The sequence below is a fragment of the Podarcis cretensis genome, assembly GCF_951804945.1.
Source record: "Podarcis cretensis genome assembly, chromosome: 2".
Taxonomy (NCBI): domain Eukaryota; kingdom Metazoa; phylum Chordata; class Lepidosauria; order Squamata; family Lacertidae; genus Podarcis; species Podarcis cretensis.
Genome location: NC_137171.1, coordinates 33,476,558 through 33,495,142, shown reverse-complemented (window position 1 = coordinate 33,495,142; position 18,585 = coordinate 33,476,558). Strand labels below are relative to the sequence as shown.

Genomic DNA, 18,585 nt, shown 5'->3' with positions numbered 1-18,585 from the left:
AAATTGTCGTACGGTAAAATCCATGGTGATAAGCCACAGTCATCTTGCTGCAAACAGCTATATGTTTTATGTCATAGGGTGGATGGAGGAATCTTTTTTCAGAATGGCAGGTGAGAATCCCTTTCTGTCCTCGTCCCCCTATCACCCCCACCCATTTTATATACGCACACCTTATGATATCTTGTTGTTCTAGGACTGTGGGTTTCAGTCTTCCCTAAGAGAAACCTCCTCTGTTTCATTGTCTGCCAATGAACCCCTGTGATTCGGCTCAAGAGCCTTGCATGCAGAAAGGATTCTGGGGCGCAATCTCCATTTGCAAGGCATGCCGTCCAAATCCATTAGGCTTTGTCATTGCTCAACGTGAACCGAGTGTGCAGCCTAGAAGCCACCCAAGAACCCCTCTTGGATCTGCATACTGACTAGGAGGATCAGTAATGGTGGGCAATAGCCAAGTTGCCTTTTGGGGAACGGTTGTGTGTGTGATTAGAAAATCAGTAATTGAGGAACCAGTCCCTGCCTCCCCCAAGTAAAAAAAGGGCTTCGCTTCCAATGAACCCTAGATTTCTGTTCAGTCTGATCAGCCTAGAGAGGAAAATCTGCTGTTATTTTCATGGTGACCAGCTAGTCCACCCATACTGCTACAACTGCAGTCCTCAGTACAGATTCACTGTGGTAGCGCCTCAAACAGGAGAGATGCTCCATCTCTTATGAGCTGAACCTGGAGAGTTATACTGCATATGTTATATAGGTAGATTCTGGAGATCCCAGCTCAAAGACGTCCAATAAATCCATTGTTGCCACTCATGTATGGTTGAAGGGCAAGTTGTGAAATCCTTACCACAAAAATGGTAAGGATAACTTTGTTACCAGAGTCTGATGGCCTTCTTGCCCTATTTGCATGGGGGTGAGAGAATCTGTCTATACCAGGATTAAAGACCCAAATCATTGTCCCTGTTTTATATAGTCCCAGGATTGCACTCATGTTTCCGCAAAGCATAGGGCAAGGATGTTCTTTGGTTTGTTTTTCTACACAGAGTATCTAGATGGAATTGAATATAATAGTCCATTGGTTCTACATTTGGCAGTTCAAATGGGATATCAAACATCAAATGCCAAATTCTTGAATGACTGGGCATTGCAAAGGGCAGAACAACCATTGCAGCCCTCTAGTTGGTGGTTCAGTCTCTTTCTTACATTGAACTGGTTGGGAGGGAAACAGCAGTCTGTGGCCATATTTGCACTTATGAAATCAATATTTTAACTGCTCACCCTAAAGAATATTGGCATGTGTGGGTGCTGAGAATTCCCCATTGGAGATCCCTAGAACCCCTCACCGGTGTCTTAAGCTTTCCTGCATTGGGAAAGCTGATTCGTAAACCAGTTCAGATGTGTAATATAGATGGAGCTGGGAATTGCTCACATGTCACTGGTGCTCAATCCCTTTCCCACCCCATGCCTTATTTCCAGCAATCTTCCAGCATTTGTCCCATTGCTTCTCTCCTATTGACAACCACCACCCAGGTGGCATCCATGCCAAATATCAAAAGATGGCAATGCAACCTTTGCATTCAGAATAACCCCCCCAAAAAACGTTCCTCACAGTATAGGCCACACACCGAATTCATGCTCTCATGCTGGTAGACTTTAAGGTTCTGCTCAAGTACAAAGTTTCCAATGCAAAATCAGGGATTCATTGGGTTGGGGATGTGGAGAAACTTTTAATGTTCTCTGTTAACTCCCATCCTGTTAGAAGGCAAATCCCAGAGACAAACTGAGTAGCTGAATGGCATCAAGAAAGAGGGCTGTGTACTTTACCAGCAGGATCTAGTTTAGCTGTGTCTTAGCACTGTCATGCATAAGTTTAGGTTTTGTCTTTTGTTAACAACTAAATCTTTTAAAATAATAGATATAATAACAGAGGGGGGGGGGAAATGAAATGGTGGATTCCACTCTGCGATCTTCATATAGCAAGAGGTGGTAGCTACCAGATATATGTTTCTTGAAGGGGTGGAGCTGCTTGGGGATGAAGGGCTTGGATGGAGTCAGTAGTTTTCTGATTGGTTGAAGCAGCCAGTCACCTGGACCAGCTTTCCTGGGTCCTGGGAGGGCAGGGAAGAAGAAAGAAAGAAATACCTCCATAAACCTAAAAAGTATTCTGAGCAGATCAAGCACAATAATAATTATGCTTAACATTTGTATGGCGCTTTCACATTTTCAGAGCACCTCGCGTGCTTAATCCTCACAACAACTCTGCAAGGCAAGTTAGCTTTACCACCACCCCATATTGCAGGTGGAGGGACTGAGGCTGGACATGAGTGTCTTGCCCAGGATGATTTAGTGAGTTCCTGGCAGAACGCCCTGATCAGTACCTCCAGCAAATTTCAAAAGTTCTGTAGAGTGACCATTTTAAAACAGAGATGACTCAAACAGGATAACTTTCCATGGAAAAACACGCACCTCTGGCCAGGCAATAAAACATGCTCTGGTACATTCAGGAGGCAGGAGCTCAGCTGGGTTTAGCTAATAGATGAGTTGACATAGCGTCAGGGTATAGACAGACATAGCCAGCAGCTTAGCTTTGGAACAAGATTCTCTCATCTGTCGCTTTCTGTTTCTCACTCGTTCCCCTGGACTCCTTTCCCCTGCCCAAACCTTTGGCAACAAGAAACTATGTTGTTTCCAACCTCCCTTCTCTGAACTGCATCCATCTCTGACTACTGGGATGCCATGTTCTGGGACACGGGGTCCTTGTATGTAATGCAAATGTATGTGTTTTGTAAGGTATTGGACTTTTGACAACTATACAAAATGAAGCCTTCTGTTGAGACACAGAACAGGAACAGGCTGGGTGCCTATGCTGCCAGCTTATGTAATTATGCCCTGCCAGTGGGCCTCAGGTAGAAGGGGCTTCCATTCAAAGAAGCCTATGGAACAGCTTTGCTGCTGACACTACCAGTAACAGAGAGCTAGGCATTAGTTCTGTCTAGGCTAGAGCAACATGGCAGGCTCTCCCATTCTGAAAAACGGCACAACACTGTGAATCAGGACCTCACTCGCCTCACTTTCTCTGGTTGCAAATATACGTGGGCAGACAGACACTGGTGCTAGAAAATGTGTCACCTGTTTGATACTATGGGTGTGGTCTCATAATATTTTATGGGGTAATTTTGGGTGTGATCAGGTGAAGCCCATGTGGGAAGGGTTCTCTGAAAGGCATCTTAAATATAAAACAGGAGAGGGGGGAACAATTGCCTGCTTAATGGCGACTTCCCTTCTTGGACCTCTTCGTGGGGACCTTGCAACCGCGGAGTGCAGAGGTATCTCTGATCTGCTGTCCTCGAGCTGAAGAGGGCGATGCGCAGGCTGCATCAGGGCGTGATCGAGTGGATTCCAGCCACCTACAGAAGAAAAAGCAAATTCTCATGGTCAGAACACTGTGGTTGTCAGGGTAGATCTCCTGAGTGAGATTTACCAAACTCATGCCTTGTACTGGCAAGGATTCATTAGCTAACCAGTACATCTTATCTATATCTATCTATCATCTATCTCTATCATCTGTCTATCTAGCTATCTGTCTGTCTATCTATATCTATCTATCTATCTATCTATCTATCTATCTATCTATCTATCATCTATCATCTATCATCTATCATCTATCTATCTATCTATCATCTATCTATCTATCTATCTATCTATCTATCTATCTATCTATCATCTATCTATCTATCTATCTATCATCTATCTATCTATCTATCTATCTATCTATCTATCTATCTATCATCTATCATCTATCCACAAACACACATACACAAGAGTGGACTAGGGGAGTCATTGCACCCATGAGATATAGAACAAAGTGTTCTTTTACCTGCGCAGAGGTGCTAGCTGACAGGAACAGTGCCAAGGGTTGTTTGACAGGGTGAGGCTCTCAAGACGGCCGAAAGGGAAGTTCCTAGGAAGACTGGACAGTTTGTTGTTCTCAATGTGAACAGTCTTCAGTGTGGTTACGCCAGCAAATGCTTTATCTGAAAGCTGAAGCACAGGCACATGTGTCAATCATCAGGCAACCAGCAGGGAAAGGAGAAGCTTATCCTTTGGGCCTAGTTGACAAATCAGTTTTTTTGCTGGCAGTACATTTTGAGTTGCTGTGGATACTTTTGGGCTTTCCGTCGGCATCTGGTTGGACACTGTAAGTACAGGATGCTGGAATGGATGTACCTTTGGGTCAGATCCAACAAGGCTCTTCTTCTGTTTCTATGACTCCAACCCAAAGTCCAGCAGCCACTCTTAAGTGACACCCATTCTCTTTCTGTATTTCTCTCCAGCAGTGATCAGTGTTTCAGGGATCAATATCAGGGTGGGGTATATAGTGTGGAATGCCCATTAGATTTTTACACCTAAACTATGAATTTTGCCATAAGTATCCCTCCTCCTCCTCCTCCTCCTCCTCCAACTATAGCAGGCTTTAGGACCAAATCAAATTGCATGATGCTGAGTTTTGTGTAGTCTATCCCCATTAAAAGAATAAATCCCCCTCTCCTCTTTCTGGTGGCTTTCCTCATGAGATAAGAAAGAAAGATGCAGCCATTTCAGGGGAAAAAAAACTTCTAGAAGGGAAAAGGTTAACAAGCCTTCCCCAGCACCACCAGTGTGCGTCTTCTACTTTAAACTTCTTCAGCTGTATTTTGTAAAAGACAAAAACAGGGACAGACTACACATGGTTGAGCCTCATGTTTAGTTTCCTTCCCTGCAGCATGAATCTTCCTGAGCTCTGGAGAAGAGCAAAGGGTAGAAGGAGGACCACCTTAGTATTTGTCTTCATACTTTAGGGTCACTGAATTTAAGCTCTTGGAATCTGAAACCATGACTCTACAGGCATGTGTAGAGTACAAGGCTGTTCTCTGAGTAGAAGAGACATGGATCACCTTTTTTTGGAGGTTACGTGTCCCATATTATTTAAAAGATATGTGTGTTCCGACAACCTCCATCGCTCTCCCTGCCTCCAGCTTCTTTCTAGACATCTCTTCATTTCCAAACGAGCAAAGAGATTATTTGGCTTTTCATAGTTGAAATCCTTTCTGGCACCCGGTTGCCACATTCATGGAGAGGAGTATTTGTGGAGACTCAAGGGCCTGTAGACTTTGGCAGAACCCGGTGGACTCTCAATGGAAAGTTACACTTGGCATTCAAGCACAGTAGAAATAGCAAGGCAGATTTCCAGTGACTCAAGATTCCTCTCCCCTTTCTCTTTTTCCTGACCGGGATGCTGCATAATGTGTACATTTATGCCATATATAGGTTTGCTTGGAGATTACAGCTCTTTCACAGAATCATGAGACGGTAAAGAGCTAAAGCAGTTATTTCTCGGCCTAGTTGTCGTCGTTGCTCCTTGCTTGGCTTGGAAAAATTCCCATGCACACAAACCCAATAACATAAACTTCCTTGGAGACTACTAATTTAGGTTCAAAACATCTACCAGTGGTTACAACAATGTTCTCCCCACTACCACTCCCCTTACTCCCTTTCAGGGAAATGAAAAGAATATATACTAAGCCTGGATAAAATTACAAGTCATTGCAGTGTTTCCACAACATGTCACAAGAATCAACTAATCGTTGAATAAATTCCTCTTCAGACCATCAATGAATGAATCCCAGAAGATTCTCCTTGAGTTGTTGGCAGGGCTCTTTTTCACATGAGATGTGAAGGCAAGCATCTCATCTCAAAGAGCTGTATATATTTGAAGGAGATGTGCTTTATTCTAGAGGGCTTTGCAGTTCACCACCAGATGTTGTAATTCTTGCTCCTCTGTGTAGTGGTGTTATGCACCCACTCTTAGATATTGTACCTCCTGGTGCTGAGTTTGTGCTGGAGTTGTCTAGTGTAGCTATTGTCTGAAAGGATGAGATGAGACGTGAGTGTTTATATAGGATACTTCCTGTTCATTCCCTTTTTTCTTTTAGTTGTGGCAGGGATTAAATCATCTTTTGAATTTGTGATCTTCCCAGGGAAGGTGTAGCTCTGTTTGGTTGCTCATTGAGAAGTCCATCGACCCATTCCAAAAGGTTGCATTGTCATCTATGGTATTTGCCAGCTGAGCCTTGGCTGGTTGATACTCTGGCCTGGAAACCTAACTATTACTAAATGCCTAGTTCTGCTATCTGCTTGCAGAAACTTCTAATGTTGAAACTACATGTAAAAGTGTTGTGTTCATTACGTTGACTACTGAAATGGCAAATTCTCAGCTTTTAGAAGCTTTGTTTAGAATTCATGTTAAGGGTACCAATGTGTGCCAGTAAGCAAACCATATGGGATTGCTAAACGAAAGGAGAACCAAAGGCCACAGCACAGTAATTAAGGTGGGCGAGGAGAAGAGAGTTAAGGGAGCTGGAGAAAGGGAAGTGGGCATGGATCCCCTTCTCAGCAGTAATGCTGGCATGGGGGAAGGATCCACAGCATCAGCTTCTTTCATCTGGCTTGGTTCTTCCCATGTCACCCAACAGAACCCATGAAGAGGAGTATGTGAAACTGCATAGATGGGATTAGACTAGGTTTACGTATATACAGGTAGACTGAAGAAGCAAGAAGCACTGAGGGGCCACACAGGTGGAAGGGAGATTTTGATTAGGCTGCAGCATGTGTACAAAACTTTGTCTGAGACCCTCCTTTCCTGTGGAGCTTTGCTGAAGTTCCAGCCTTCGAAGGGGATCAGTGAGTATCATCCATTCACGAGCCAGATGGCAAAAGACATAGCTGGTTTATGGTGCTGTGGACAGCTCCCTTGTGGACTTCTCCTTTCTGGATTAGATACCATCCTTTTTGGATAGGAAATACATGTAACTGTCAAATAGTAATCCAGTTGCTGGTATAACTGAACTTCAAACCGTGAGCCAGGATTCTGGACTGGTGAAAATCACCATTGTGTGTCTTTGAGTTTATACAATTCATTCAACAATCCAAACCCCATTGTTCTTTTAGGTACTGTATACTGTATTCTGCTCGGGTAAAGCCCAGCAGAGTTCCACTACTACTTCAAGTGGTTGTTTTGTTTTTTAAAAGTGTGTCACAAGATAACACCTTTATGGTAACATGTATGCAATTCTGAGGCTCTTGAATACTGTTGTAATTTGGAAATTGAAAAGCTCTTTCATCAAGAGGACTTCACATTGCTCCAGTCCTGAATAATTTGCCAGTTGTCAATCCCCATCCCTGAAAACTCCCTCCTCCCTCTCTGCCACCACCACCTGCTTGATAACTTTGCATCTTGGGGTGAATCTTGCTCCTTCAGGTGAATCTGTTTGTTCACCGTTCATCCTGATATGTTTGCACAAAGCTTACATGGAGCTTAGACTGTGTCTGGTATTTACTGAGTATTCATTCTGATTTGTGTACAAGGCTTATATGACAATGAGCATTTCTCCGGATTTGTTTCTTGGGTGTTTACATGACTTCCTGTTAATCGTTTTTTTCACCCCACTTTCTCAATGCATAATCTATGATGCCTTCAGACTGTCCCTGTCCACACTGCAAAAAGTTCATTTAAAAAATGTGGATTTGTGCTTTAATCTATTTTAGTTGCACAGACCTGAAGATCTAGTACGCAATTGAATCTCCAACCCCCCCCCCCCCAGTGAAATGTTGACAGTCGGTAGATACCCTGTATTAGCTCTGTGCTCTGGGTGATTTTCTTTTCTGTGTAAAATGTGTATTTAATTTTGTTTGCCAACACTCTGTCATTCACAGAGCTTTATTGCCGGGGGGGGGGGGGGGGGAGACGGTTCATGTTGCTGTATCCCTTAGCATCTCTTTGAGGGTCACTGTTTTGGTGCTGATTCACCTGGATAACCTCAGCATGGGTACATAGCATGGCTGGAAACTTCCCTCCTTGTTCACCTGGAAGCCTTCCATGATCCTTCTGCTTCTGTTTGATGTGGTCACTCCCCCCCCCCCACCTGGGACATGCTCCATCTAGTGTGATGTCACTGCTGCCTCCTGTTTATGAAAAGCACCTCAAGCATGATGCTTCAGCCTCTGGGACATGACTCATTTGCCGAGAAGAAGAGGAGTATTTTGCTGCATTACCTGAATGTCCCTCTAGCTCTCTTGATAGGAACAGAGTGCCTTTGTGGAGCGCTGTGAGGGTTTCTCTTGAGAGATAGTTAATAAACAAACCCTTCTTTATGAAGTGTAAGGTTGGAGAGAGGCAAAGATGCAAAAGTCCTCATGTGTGCTCAGTCTACCTGACTGCAGAGCACTCACCAGTCACTGACGTTAGCCTCCACTTCTGCGGTGGTCACTGCATTCACTTACTCGTTCCAATAACAGGCCATCAGTCTGGTGTCTAGGAACAGAGCTTCACTCTCCCTTTTGCAAACAGCAAGCATAGGGGTGCCAGCCTTTTGCCTCCAGTACTCTGTCCCAGCCTTCCCCAAGATGGTGCCCTCCATACGTGGTTGGACAATGGAAGTTGTCCATAAGGCTGCTGGGAGTTGTAATCCAATATAATCTGGAGGGCACCAGGTTGGGGAAGACCTAGTCTCTGCCTGTCAATCACTCTCACTATACAAACTGACACAGCCTTTGCATCCTTCATTTTGGAGGACAGGCACCATGACCATGGCTGTTATTATTCAATATTGTTTAGTTTGAAAGCATTGCAGGCTCCATGTAGAACCATGAAGCCTCCAGGTTACAGGGCTTATAAACAGATGAGATGAAGGCAAGAGGGGGAGGAATTTCAAATGAGTAACTAGAACAGATAATGGACAGGGAGGGAGGTAGTGGAAATTTGAACAGAGATGCAGAAAAACATTTGTTTCCATTCAGGAGCAACCTGAAGGAGGAAAGGGCCCCATGGCTTGATGGACAGAAAACTGGCTGTTAGGAAATGATTCCAGAACAACTTATTTCAAATTTAGGAGCGTGAAATGCAAATAATAAATCTATCACCTTTTATCATTATTTTGCATTTTCACTACCATCTGAAGTGTTTTTTTGCTAACGATTTGCTTCTGAAGTTGAGTGCTGTGAGTTGTTAGGAAGCCTCTCCCAGAGCTACAGTTCTGAGCACCCTTAACAAACTACAGTTCCCATGATTCCTTGGGAGGGGGGGAGCCATGACTGTTAAAAGAGTATATTTAATATATGGCATGGATGTGACCCTAACTATGATGACAAACAGGGGAGAGGGTGTGTGTAGGGAGTCCTGTCCTTTTCACATCCCACTTACCCATTGCCCACCATCGTTGAGGAATTTGCTTTAAAGGGGGATGACCTGTAGGGATGGGCAAATCTGCCCACTTCATTTTCTCTCAAATTTTCATTTTTCTGATCTTGAGTTCCATTTACCCTATGTCCACATCAGTTTGGGATTATTTTTTTAAAGCCTGCACATTCCTAATAAACTACACATTTTTGCAAGCAGTTTCCCCTGATATAATACACTTTTGTACATTATTTTCACTAATGCACACTTATTTGTGTGCCCTTTCCTGTAAATATATGAAGGAGCATCTCCACCCCCATCGTTCAGCCCAGACACTGAGATCCAGCGCCGAGGGCCTTCTGGCGGTTCCCTCACTGCGAGAAGTGAGGTTACAGGGAACCAGGCAGAGGGCCTTCTCGGTAGTGGCGCCCGCCCTGTGGAACACCCTCCCTTCAGATGTGAAGGAAATAAGCAGCTATCCTATCTTTAAAAGACATCTGAAGGCAGCCCTGTTTAGGGAAGTTTTTAATATTTAATGATGTACTGTTTTTAACATTTGATTGGGAGCTGCCCAAGTGGCTGGGGAGACTCAGCCAGATGGGCGGGGTATGTATAAACAAACAAACAAACAAACAAACAAACAAACAAACAAACAAACAAACAAATGTTATTGTTATTTGGATGGAGAACTGCATCACTGAATTTGGTGACGTGCACATCTTGAAGGGTAGCTGCATTTTGATTGGCTCAAGAAGTGGGAATTAGGTGGATTCCCATTAAAATGTGAACCAAACTAATTCCTCCCCTGCCCCCATCCATAGCAGCCAGTCACGTTTTTCCAAACCTGGTGTTGCCCCCTTCTTCTCCCCCAACTAAACATGCCTTCCAGGCTCCTGAGAAGAAGGTAGCAAATGCTTTCACCTTCCCTACCAAGAAACTATGCTCAGGGAGGGATAACTGTCAGCCCCCCCCCCATCTGAATCTAGCTTATGCTTTGAAACATGCTGCCTCTTCTCCAAATCACCCAGGAGGCTGTGGCAAACCACTGGATTTACTTTCAGGCTGTGTGGCTTTCCTTCCCCCATCAATGTTGTTCCCAAATGTAGCATTTGTCTTTCCTCTTTCGGAATGAATTATAATGTTAAAAGGTGCACTGCAAACACACCACTGGAAGCAGAGGGATTGAAACCTGCTTCCTGCCGCTCATTTCCCCTGCATGTGGAGTGAAAGCAGGATGTGCATCCCAAACGGTATCCCACTTATTTTGCCCCATACAGTGGTACCTTGGGTTAAGAACTTAATTCGTTCTTAACCTGAAGCACCACTTTAGCTAATGGGGCCTCCCACTGCGGCTGCGCCACCAGAGCACGATTTCTGTTCTCATCCTGAAGCAAAGTTCTTAACCCGAGGTACTATTTCTGGGTTAGCGGAGTCTGTAACCTGAAGCGTATGTAACCAGAGGTACCACTGTATAACTGTGATGGGAGCGACTGAGAACCCAGCCAGCCCTTACTTCTGTTTTTTAACTGTGCTTTAGGCACGAGTGTGGCAGAACAGAAAGAGACTGCGTTTGAAAAGTCTGCATTAGAAGTGTTTGCAAACATCGTGGTGGCTGGGGGTATGCAGTGGTACCTTGGGTTACAGATGCTTCAGGTTACAGACTCCGCTAACCCAGAAATAGTACCTCGGGTTAAGAACTTTGCTTCAGGATGAGAACAGAAATCGCACGGTAGCGACAGCGGGAGGCCCCATTAGCTAAAGTGGTAGTTCAGGTTAAGAACAGTTTCAGGTTAAGAACGGACATCTGGAACAAATTAAGTTCTTAACCTGAGGTGGCTCTGTATATGGAAGGCAACAATGCCTCCGAAAGGCAAAGGTTGCTTTCCCCGCAGAAGTGAAGGGGAACAATTCATTCATATGTAAAGAAGTGATGCACCTGGTAGTCTCAGCCACTGAGAATAAACTCATGGCTTGATGGCTCACCTGGGGTGGCTAACCTTGTTTGTCACCCTTGCCCTTGGGCAGCCCTTCAGCACCTGCATGCCAACAGTGGGTGTGGCCACCTTGCACCCTCACTTTGCACACACAGACAGCCCCCCTCCTCCACTGATCCATGCAGATCAGCTGAGGGCAATGGGGTCGTCACCCTCTCCCTGCTCATCAAATGATTGATCCAATGACCAAGGAGGGTGCTGGGCTAGGTGCAGAAGTTAAATCCTCTCTGTCCAACCCAGTATAGTGCCTTACTTTAATTTCTGTTTCCTTTTTGGTGCTGGCAAAGTGGGGAGCGGGTGCAGGGAGTGGGCAGAAAACTGTGTGGGGAGCTACATTAATGTCCCACTGCTGTTGCTAGAACGGGGTGGAATTTGGGTGAGAGCGAATATTTTGAATGGGTAAGATCTAGGGAGGGAGAGGGAAATTTCTGTGGAGCACTTACCTTTTCTAGGCCCATGTTGTCCAGGCTGAGTGTCTCCATGTAGCGCCCAAAGGACTGGAAGGCTAAATCCGGGATGATCTTCATGGGGTTGTTTGAGAGTTTCAGGTCCTCCACCACTCTCAGTTTGCTCATGGCAGCCCCAGGGTAGCTGGTCAGATGGTTCTTATCCAGGTGGAATATGGCTAGGTTCTCCACATCGTCCAGGGCCGCAGGATGGATGGAGTTGATAGAGTTGTTCGAGAGATAGAGCCAGCGGAGATCCTTGGTCCCATGGAAGGCTCCTGCTCTCAACTCTCGGAGCTTGTTGCTGCCTAGCTGCAGGATGAAAAGGTTGATCATTGGAGAGAGGAGTCCCTTGGGCAGGTCTGGGATCTTGTTGTGGTCTAGGTAGAGGTAGGTGAGCTCCGTCAGGTCATCGAAGGCTCCCATCTTTATGACGCTGATGTCATTGTTGGACAAGTAAAGGTAGACCAGCTGCTTCAGGCCCCGGAAGGCTCCGCTGGAGATCTCTTTGATGTGAGAGTGCTGGAGGTGGAGAGAGACGAGGTTCTTCATCTCCCTGAAACCGTTGGTCGGCAGGACAGGGAAGTTGTTCCTCTGCAGGTTGAGGAGACGTGTCTGCTCAGCTACCTTGGGGATCCTTCTCAGCCCAACGTTGTCACAGATGACATGCTGGAGGTCTCCCCCGTGGCAGTGGCAGTTCTGAGGACATGCCTGGAGAACTGGCAGGAGGCATAGCAGCAAGCCGAAGAGCTTGAGTACGAAGCCTGACCGGTCCATGTCCACAGAGCTGCAGTGGATGTGCAGGGAGAAGCAGTGGCAGCAAGAGGAGAAGGAGGAGGAGGAGGGAGAAGGTGGAAGGGAGAGTGAGCATGCAGCAAGCTGAACACAGCCCTATTTATAATGTTATTAAAAAACAAAATCCCTTCCCACTAACCGCAGCCAGCAGCCAGACTCTGACTTGGAAGCAACTGGCTTCAGGAACTTGGTGTGACTTTAACCCCTTGGCACCAAGCACAGAGGGATCCTCCTTCCTTCTCCTCTTCTTAACTTTGATGATGCAGGGAGTGCTTCCCCTGCTAACAAATCACCATGGGGAACAGTGTTTGTATGTCTGTTGCTGAAAATTCTTGTCCTTCCCTGAACCATGCGTGCAGGGAAATAGAACCATATCTAAGGGGATCTTCAGATGTGCTGAGGGGGATGTTCTCCTTGTTGCCTTCTAATCAGTAGCTGATAGGAAAGGCATGCCAGGGTAACTAACATGGAAGCAATCTGAATTCCTCCCCTGCCCAGTTCACACGGCATCTTTTGGGCTATTCCATTGAATATACATTGTCTACTGTGGATGCAATCCATCTTCCCCCCTGCCTCCCCTCCATCTGGCTTACCTAGAGCTCAGAGGTCTACATCCTTTATTTGTTGTTTTTCACTATTCACAATAATAATAATGCAAGTAACAAATAGCCTCGCAGCTAAATTGTTGGCTGAACTTGGCAGTTACGTAATACAACAACACCACAAACTGGCTTATAAGTATAAAACCAAATTTACTAGAATAATAACTAGAATAGAGATGGGCTATAACCATTCAAACAACAAACATACTAAGGTGCCATGTGCAAGACAAAGCCTGGAGATACTGTAAACACGGAGTGGATAAATGTACAACTCTATCTTAACAAGTTATATGTGCAGTAAACGTTATACAGACTGGATAAATGAACCGTTCAACAAGTAGTGTAAGTCGAATCACAGAACGGCAACCCCGTGCTGCCACAACAGCCAGGGTAGCACACTGGAGAATATGAAAAAGTTTTTCAAAGCTGTTTTTCAAAGATTGAACTGGATGAGATGTTCTTCAATGGGTCTTGAGTTGGAAACACAAAGCCGTATGTATGGATCATTCAAGGGAGGGCAAATCAAAGCCACCACCCTGTTGAGAATAACGCAAGTGGGCAAAATGAGACCTGTTCTCCAGATATATTACAGGTTTCGCTACACGCTTCATCAGTCCGAAAAGCTTCATGATACAAAATAGCACTCCAATTACAATGTGTGGTGAACCATACAAATTAGAAAATATCAGTCTCATACTGTACCTTACCCAGTCATACAAAACGGTTTGCTCAGGATAAAGAAAGTATTCACAGGCACATATAGTGTTCAGACTCATAACAAGCAGTTAAATACAATACAGGTGTATAGAATCATTCATCACATAGTGTTGGACTCAAACTCCCATCAGCCCCAGCCAGCATGGTCTGTGATCAGGGTTGATGGGATCTAGAGCCTGATAACCTCTGGAAAACTTAATAAAACTCAATTTAGAAAACAGTAAAAGCACCATCAGTAAAACTAAGTTCAAGTGGCAGTACTTAAAAATACCCTCTAGAAGAGAGCAGAAATTGGACTAGGCAACCTCCCTGGAGCAAGGTTTGGTGCCAATGCAGGAAAGTCTCTGTTCCTTGTGTCCAGTCTCCAGACTTCAAATGATGGAAGGACACAGAACAAAGTCTCATTGGATGATATTCATGGTTGGGCAACTTCATATCACTGGAGACAGTGCTTAAGATACGCTGGTCCCAAATCGTTTCAGGCTTTAAAAGTCAAAAGTAGCACTTTGCCTAAAAGCAAATTGACAAACAGTTTAGATGGTATTCTATCACAGTTGCACGCTCCAATCTGTCACTTGTAGTTCATGTTCTGGCAGCTGTATTCTCGTCTGGCAGAAGCTTCCAAGCTGTCTTCGAAGGCATTACCATATAGATCGTACTACGGTATCACCTTGCCAACAAAGGCCCGTATAGTTAAAGCTATGGTTTTCCCAGTAGTGATGTATGGAAGTGAGAGCTGGACCATAAAGAAGGCTGATCACTGAAGAATTGATGCTTTTGAATTATGGTGCTGGAGGAGACTCTTGAGAGTCCCATGGACTGCAAGAAGATCAAACCTATCCATTCTTAAGGAAATCAGCCCTGAGTGCTCACTGGAAGGACAGATCCTGAAGCTGAGACTCCAATACTTTGGCCACCTCATGAGAAGAGAAGACTCCCTGGAAAGGACCCTGATGTTGGGAAAGATGAAGAGCACAAGGAGAAGGGGACGACAGAGGACGAGATGGCTGGACAATGTTCTTGAAGCTACCAGCATGAGTTTGACCAAAATGCGGGAGACAGTAGAAGACAGGAGTGCCTGGTGTGCTCTGGTCCATGGGGTCATGAAGAGTCAGACAAGACTAAACAACAACGGTAGGCTAACCTGGAGCTGATTGAGGCATAAATAATGGCTAGATCTGACTTCCCGAAGAAAAGGTGTGGCTGGTGTTTAAGACAGAGCTGGTAAAAGGCATCCCTAGCCACAGCTTGGTCATCTAGGAGTAAGGTTGGGTTCAGTAGTACTTCTAAGCTACAAACCTGGGAGTGCCATCCCATCTACTCATAAACCACCTGCAGTAGAGATCCTGGCACATTAGGCTAGTGAGAGGGGAGTGGAGAGTGGAGAGATGTGGAGTTCCCTTCCCTGCACATGTTTAGCAAAAGTGGAGGCAGAGAATAGAGCACATAGTATCTGTGCACTTGAAAGGCCAGCACAGAGACACAGCACGATGTGAAGAAGTACCCAAGAACCCCAGGCCTTGGTCCTCTGCCAAGTGGGGACAGGACGGGGGGTGGGAGTAGAGGGAGAGAGAGACTACGACCACAGAGGAGTTGAGGGCAGAGGCTGGAAATGGAACATTTTGAGCTGGTTTCTCGCCAGATGCCGTTGGCTGTAGCAAACAACTAAGACCTGAGCATATACAACTGTGAGCTTGTTGAGGCTTCCACCGCTGGAGCTGGCTACAAAAGCCATGCTGGCTGGGGTGTTTACGGAGGCGAGACAGTCTCAAGAAAGGGAGGAAATCCAAGGACTGGCTTAGGACACAGAGGGGGGATTATTCACAAGGATGCCTGGCTTTTTCCATTGTTGAAAGGAGGTATTGCGGCGCATGCGGCGCAGGGCTGTTATGCACACTGGCCAGATCTCTTGTTTTGCAGAGGTACATTTCAAAGGGACTTTGTAACTGAAGTTGGAGAGCTTTTTTTGCACCTTGGGGTGTGTGCGTTGATTTTGGGTCATAATTCCAGGCAACTTTTACTACTGCCAAATGAACTGTGCAACATTATTTTTTGACAACTTCCCATGAAGTTCTCTCAGAAGTGAAGAACTGGGAAGGTGGTGAACTCACTCCTGTGATGCCCAGTGTCCTGTGCTGTCTATAATGCATAGCCCAGCACTCACCTGAGTTCTCAGCTTCGTTCTTTTACCTGCCTGGAGCTCTGGCTTCCCGGTGTGTCCTGTTCTTCCACCCCTCCCACTGCAAATGTCCAGCTCTGTTTGCTTCCACTACCTTTGCATTCTGGACATGCTCTGAACTTCATTCCTCTTTCTAGTGCGCTTCTGGCCTCCCATTGTTCCCTTCAGTGTAGTCTACCATAGGGCTGGGCGATATATGGTTTTCAGCATCGCAATGTATTGCTATATCACAGTTTCTAAAATAAGGATGGAACTATGTAGAGGTGAACAGTAAGACTGGGCGATACCTGGTTTTCAACATCATTATATATCACCAGCTAGACATCACAATATACTGATATATCACAATGTCTGAAATAAAGGTGGAGCTTTGTCGGGGCATTGTCTGGCTTCACAGTTTTCGCACATTGTGATTTTTGCTTAACACACACACACACACACACATCATGATTCGCAATATATTGCCAGGTCAAAAATGATGAAACCGATAGCGCAATATGGACTTCAAACCGGTTTTAGATGATATATCACCCAGCCCTAAATGATATATTGCCTAGTCTACAGTTGTAGCCAACAAATTCTGGAAGGCACCCTCTGCAAAAACGACACTGCCAGCATGGATTGCCATGTGTCCAGATTTTCCTGGACATTTTTGCGATTTGCACCCAGCCTCTGCTTCCGACTGCAGTATTCCGGATATGTCTGAGAAATTCCGGACATATGGCAACCCTATTAACATAGGCATATGATTGCACTCTGCATGGCTCACCTTGTGGCACTGCAGAGATTAAACAAGACCCACATGTTTTCTATTCAGAACATATCAAGCAAGGCACAAAGGCTGTAATGGCAGTATTTACCAGGAGATGCTTTTTCAGTCCCCTTGCAACCCTACTGACTTTAAAATTTAGCAAAATGGAAACTCTTTTCTCCTGGAAGTTTTTTGGGCTCTCCTGCTGCTTTGATGTGGGTAAGCTTCTGCAGGAGCTTTGGTAGAAGGGGAAAATCAGTAAGAGCCCATTATGGGATGGCCTTAAATGGAATCACCTCTGGACTCTCTGTTGTCTGAAGCCTGAACTTCTTAGTGGCACTCACTCCAGCGGGATTTAGTGTTTGCCTACTAACTTTCACAGTTCTTTACCAGGGATGAGTAAGAGCTGGGCAAAAAGCAGGCAGTGATTCTTCTCACAAGGCTCACAGTTTACCTAGTTCATGCCAGTGTCTCCTGGGTGGCATGCGGTCAGGAAGTGACAATGGCTCCTGTGTCAATTCTCCTTCTGCACCAGGGCAACAAACACATCGCTTTCACTGGACCTCTATTCAGTCCTCTTGCTTGGAGGCTCCCATGGGGCCTGGACCAGCCGGATGGTCTCAGAAGAGGCAGGATTATCCCGCAATCCCCTCCTTCTTAATTGATTAACAGTTCTGCAAACATTCCCTGCCATAGAAGTGCGTGAATCAAGTGGCCAATAATTTACGAAGGTCAGACTCCCTGCTGCCTCTCCGCAGAGGCTCTTGTGGGGTAAGCAAATAAATGCACCATTTTCAAATCAGTATAAATATAGACCTTAGTGGCATCATAGCTCAGGACTGTTTTGGTCCTCCTAGTTTTTTATGTAGATGGTCCACTTTCCCCCTCACTTTTTTTTTAAAGCACACCCTTACGTTTCATTAAAATTAACACATGTGTGACACCCGCCCCCAGTGATACATTGCAACATGGTTTGCAAATAGCAAAAGTCTGAATTCAGCACATGGTGCAAATCAAAATTCATGACTGAAGCCACTAGGTTATTATTTATTAAATCTGCATGCCGCCCTTCATCCGTAGATCTCAGGGCAGTTTGCAACACAAAATGGCACCATAAGAAACACAAAATAAAGGTAAAGGTAAAGGGACCCCTGACCATTAGGTCCAGTCGTGGCCGACTCTGGGGTTGCGGCGCTCATCTCGCTTCTGGGTCATGTGGCCAGCATGACTAAGCCGCTTCTGGCGAACCAGAGCAGCACACAGAAATGCTGTTTACCTTCCCGCCAGAGTGATACCTATTTATCTACTTGTACTTTGAGGTGCTTTTGAACTGCTAGGTTGGCAGGAGCAGGGACCGAGCAACAGGCACTCACCCCGTCACGGGAATTCGAACCACTGACCTTCTGATCGGCAAGTCCTACGTAATAAAAATAAAAACAAAAACAAAAACAAACTAATAATTCCTCCTCCCACAACACATTGTTTCACCCATAAGTTCTAATGATGATAACAGAAGAAATGATTTCAAGACAAATGCCTGCTGCTAGGATAAATGAGTGCCATAGAAAAAGCGGGTGAGGAGAGAGAGAACTGGTCTACCTGTCTTTTCCGTGCACTTGCCCTTACTGTTTTTCTGAACTCTGGGATAACCCTCCCAGTCTCAGACAAATGGATTAGTTGCTTAGCGAGGGCATCTATGAAGGCATGGATAAAACAGCAAGTTAATGTCACATACTTTTCTGCAACGGCTGCCAAGCGGCACTTCTGAAGCTCACGTAGGAGCTGGAGAAATACTTACGAACCACAAGAATGCTAATCATTCTGGAAAGTAGATTTAGCTCCAAGCCACCAATACAGAAGAATAACAGGAGGTTGGTTTTCAGCATGGTAGAAAAA

General features: G+C 45.3%; 2 protein-coding genes across 2 annotated transcripts in view; one reads left to right on the top strand and one right to left on the bottom strand.

Annotated features, from left to right (window-relative positions):
- Positions 1-18,585, top strand: part of ACSF2 (acyl-CoA synthetase family member 2) — a gene marked incomplete at its 5' end in the record, with an annotated part of 56,847 nt that overhangs the window by 25,820 nt on the left and 12,442 nt on the right.
- On the bottom strand, positions 1,699-12,762 carry CHAD (chondroadherin). Its single transcript, XM_079967478.1, has 4 exons — positions 11,643-12,762; positions 3,869-4,032; positions 3,253-3,398; positions 1,699-2,099 (listed from the first exon to the last, which is right to left on the bottom strand). Exons 1-3 carry the CDS (start codon positions 12,420-12,422, stop codon positions 3,257-3,259), a joined length of 1,086 nt encoding a protein of 361 aa, XP_079823604.1. The 5' UTR covers positions 12,423-12,762; the 3' UTR covers positions 1,699-2,099; positions 3,253-3,256.

Bases quoted from the DNA above. Each gene is read 5' to 3' on its own strand.
- CHAD (XM_079967478.1), bottom strand. From the start codon at position 12,422: ATGGACCGGTCAGGCTTCGTACTCAAGCTCTTCGGCTTGCTGCTATGC. The intron at 4,033-11,642 runs GTAAGTGCTCCA...CCTGTGCTTCAG, and splicing joins ACAACATGGGCCTAGAAAAG to CTTTCAGATAAAGCATTTGC. The intron at 3,399-3,868 runs GTAAAAGAACAC...TTTCTTCTGTAG, and splicing joins CAGCTAGCACCTCTGCGCAG to GTGGCTGGAATCCACTCGAT.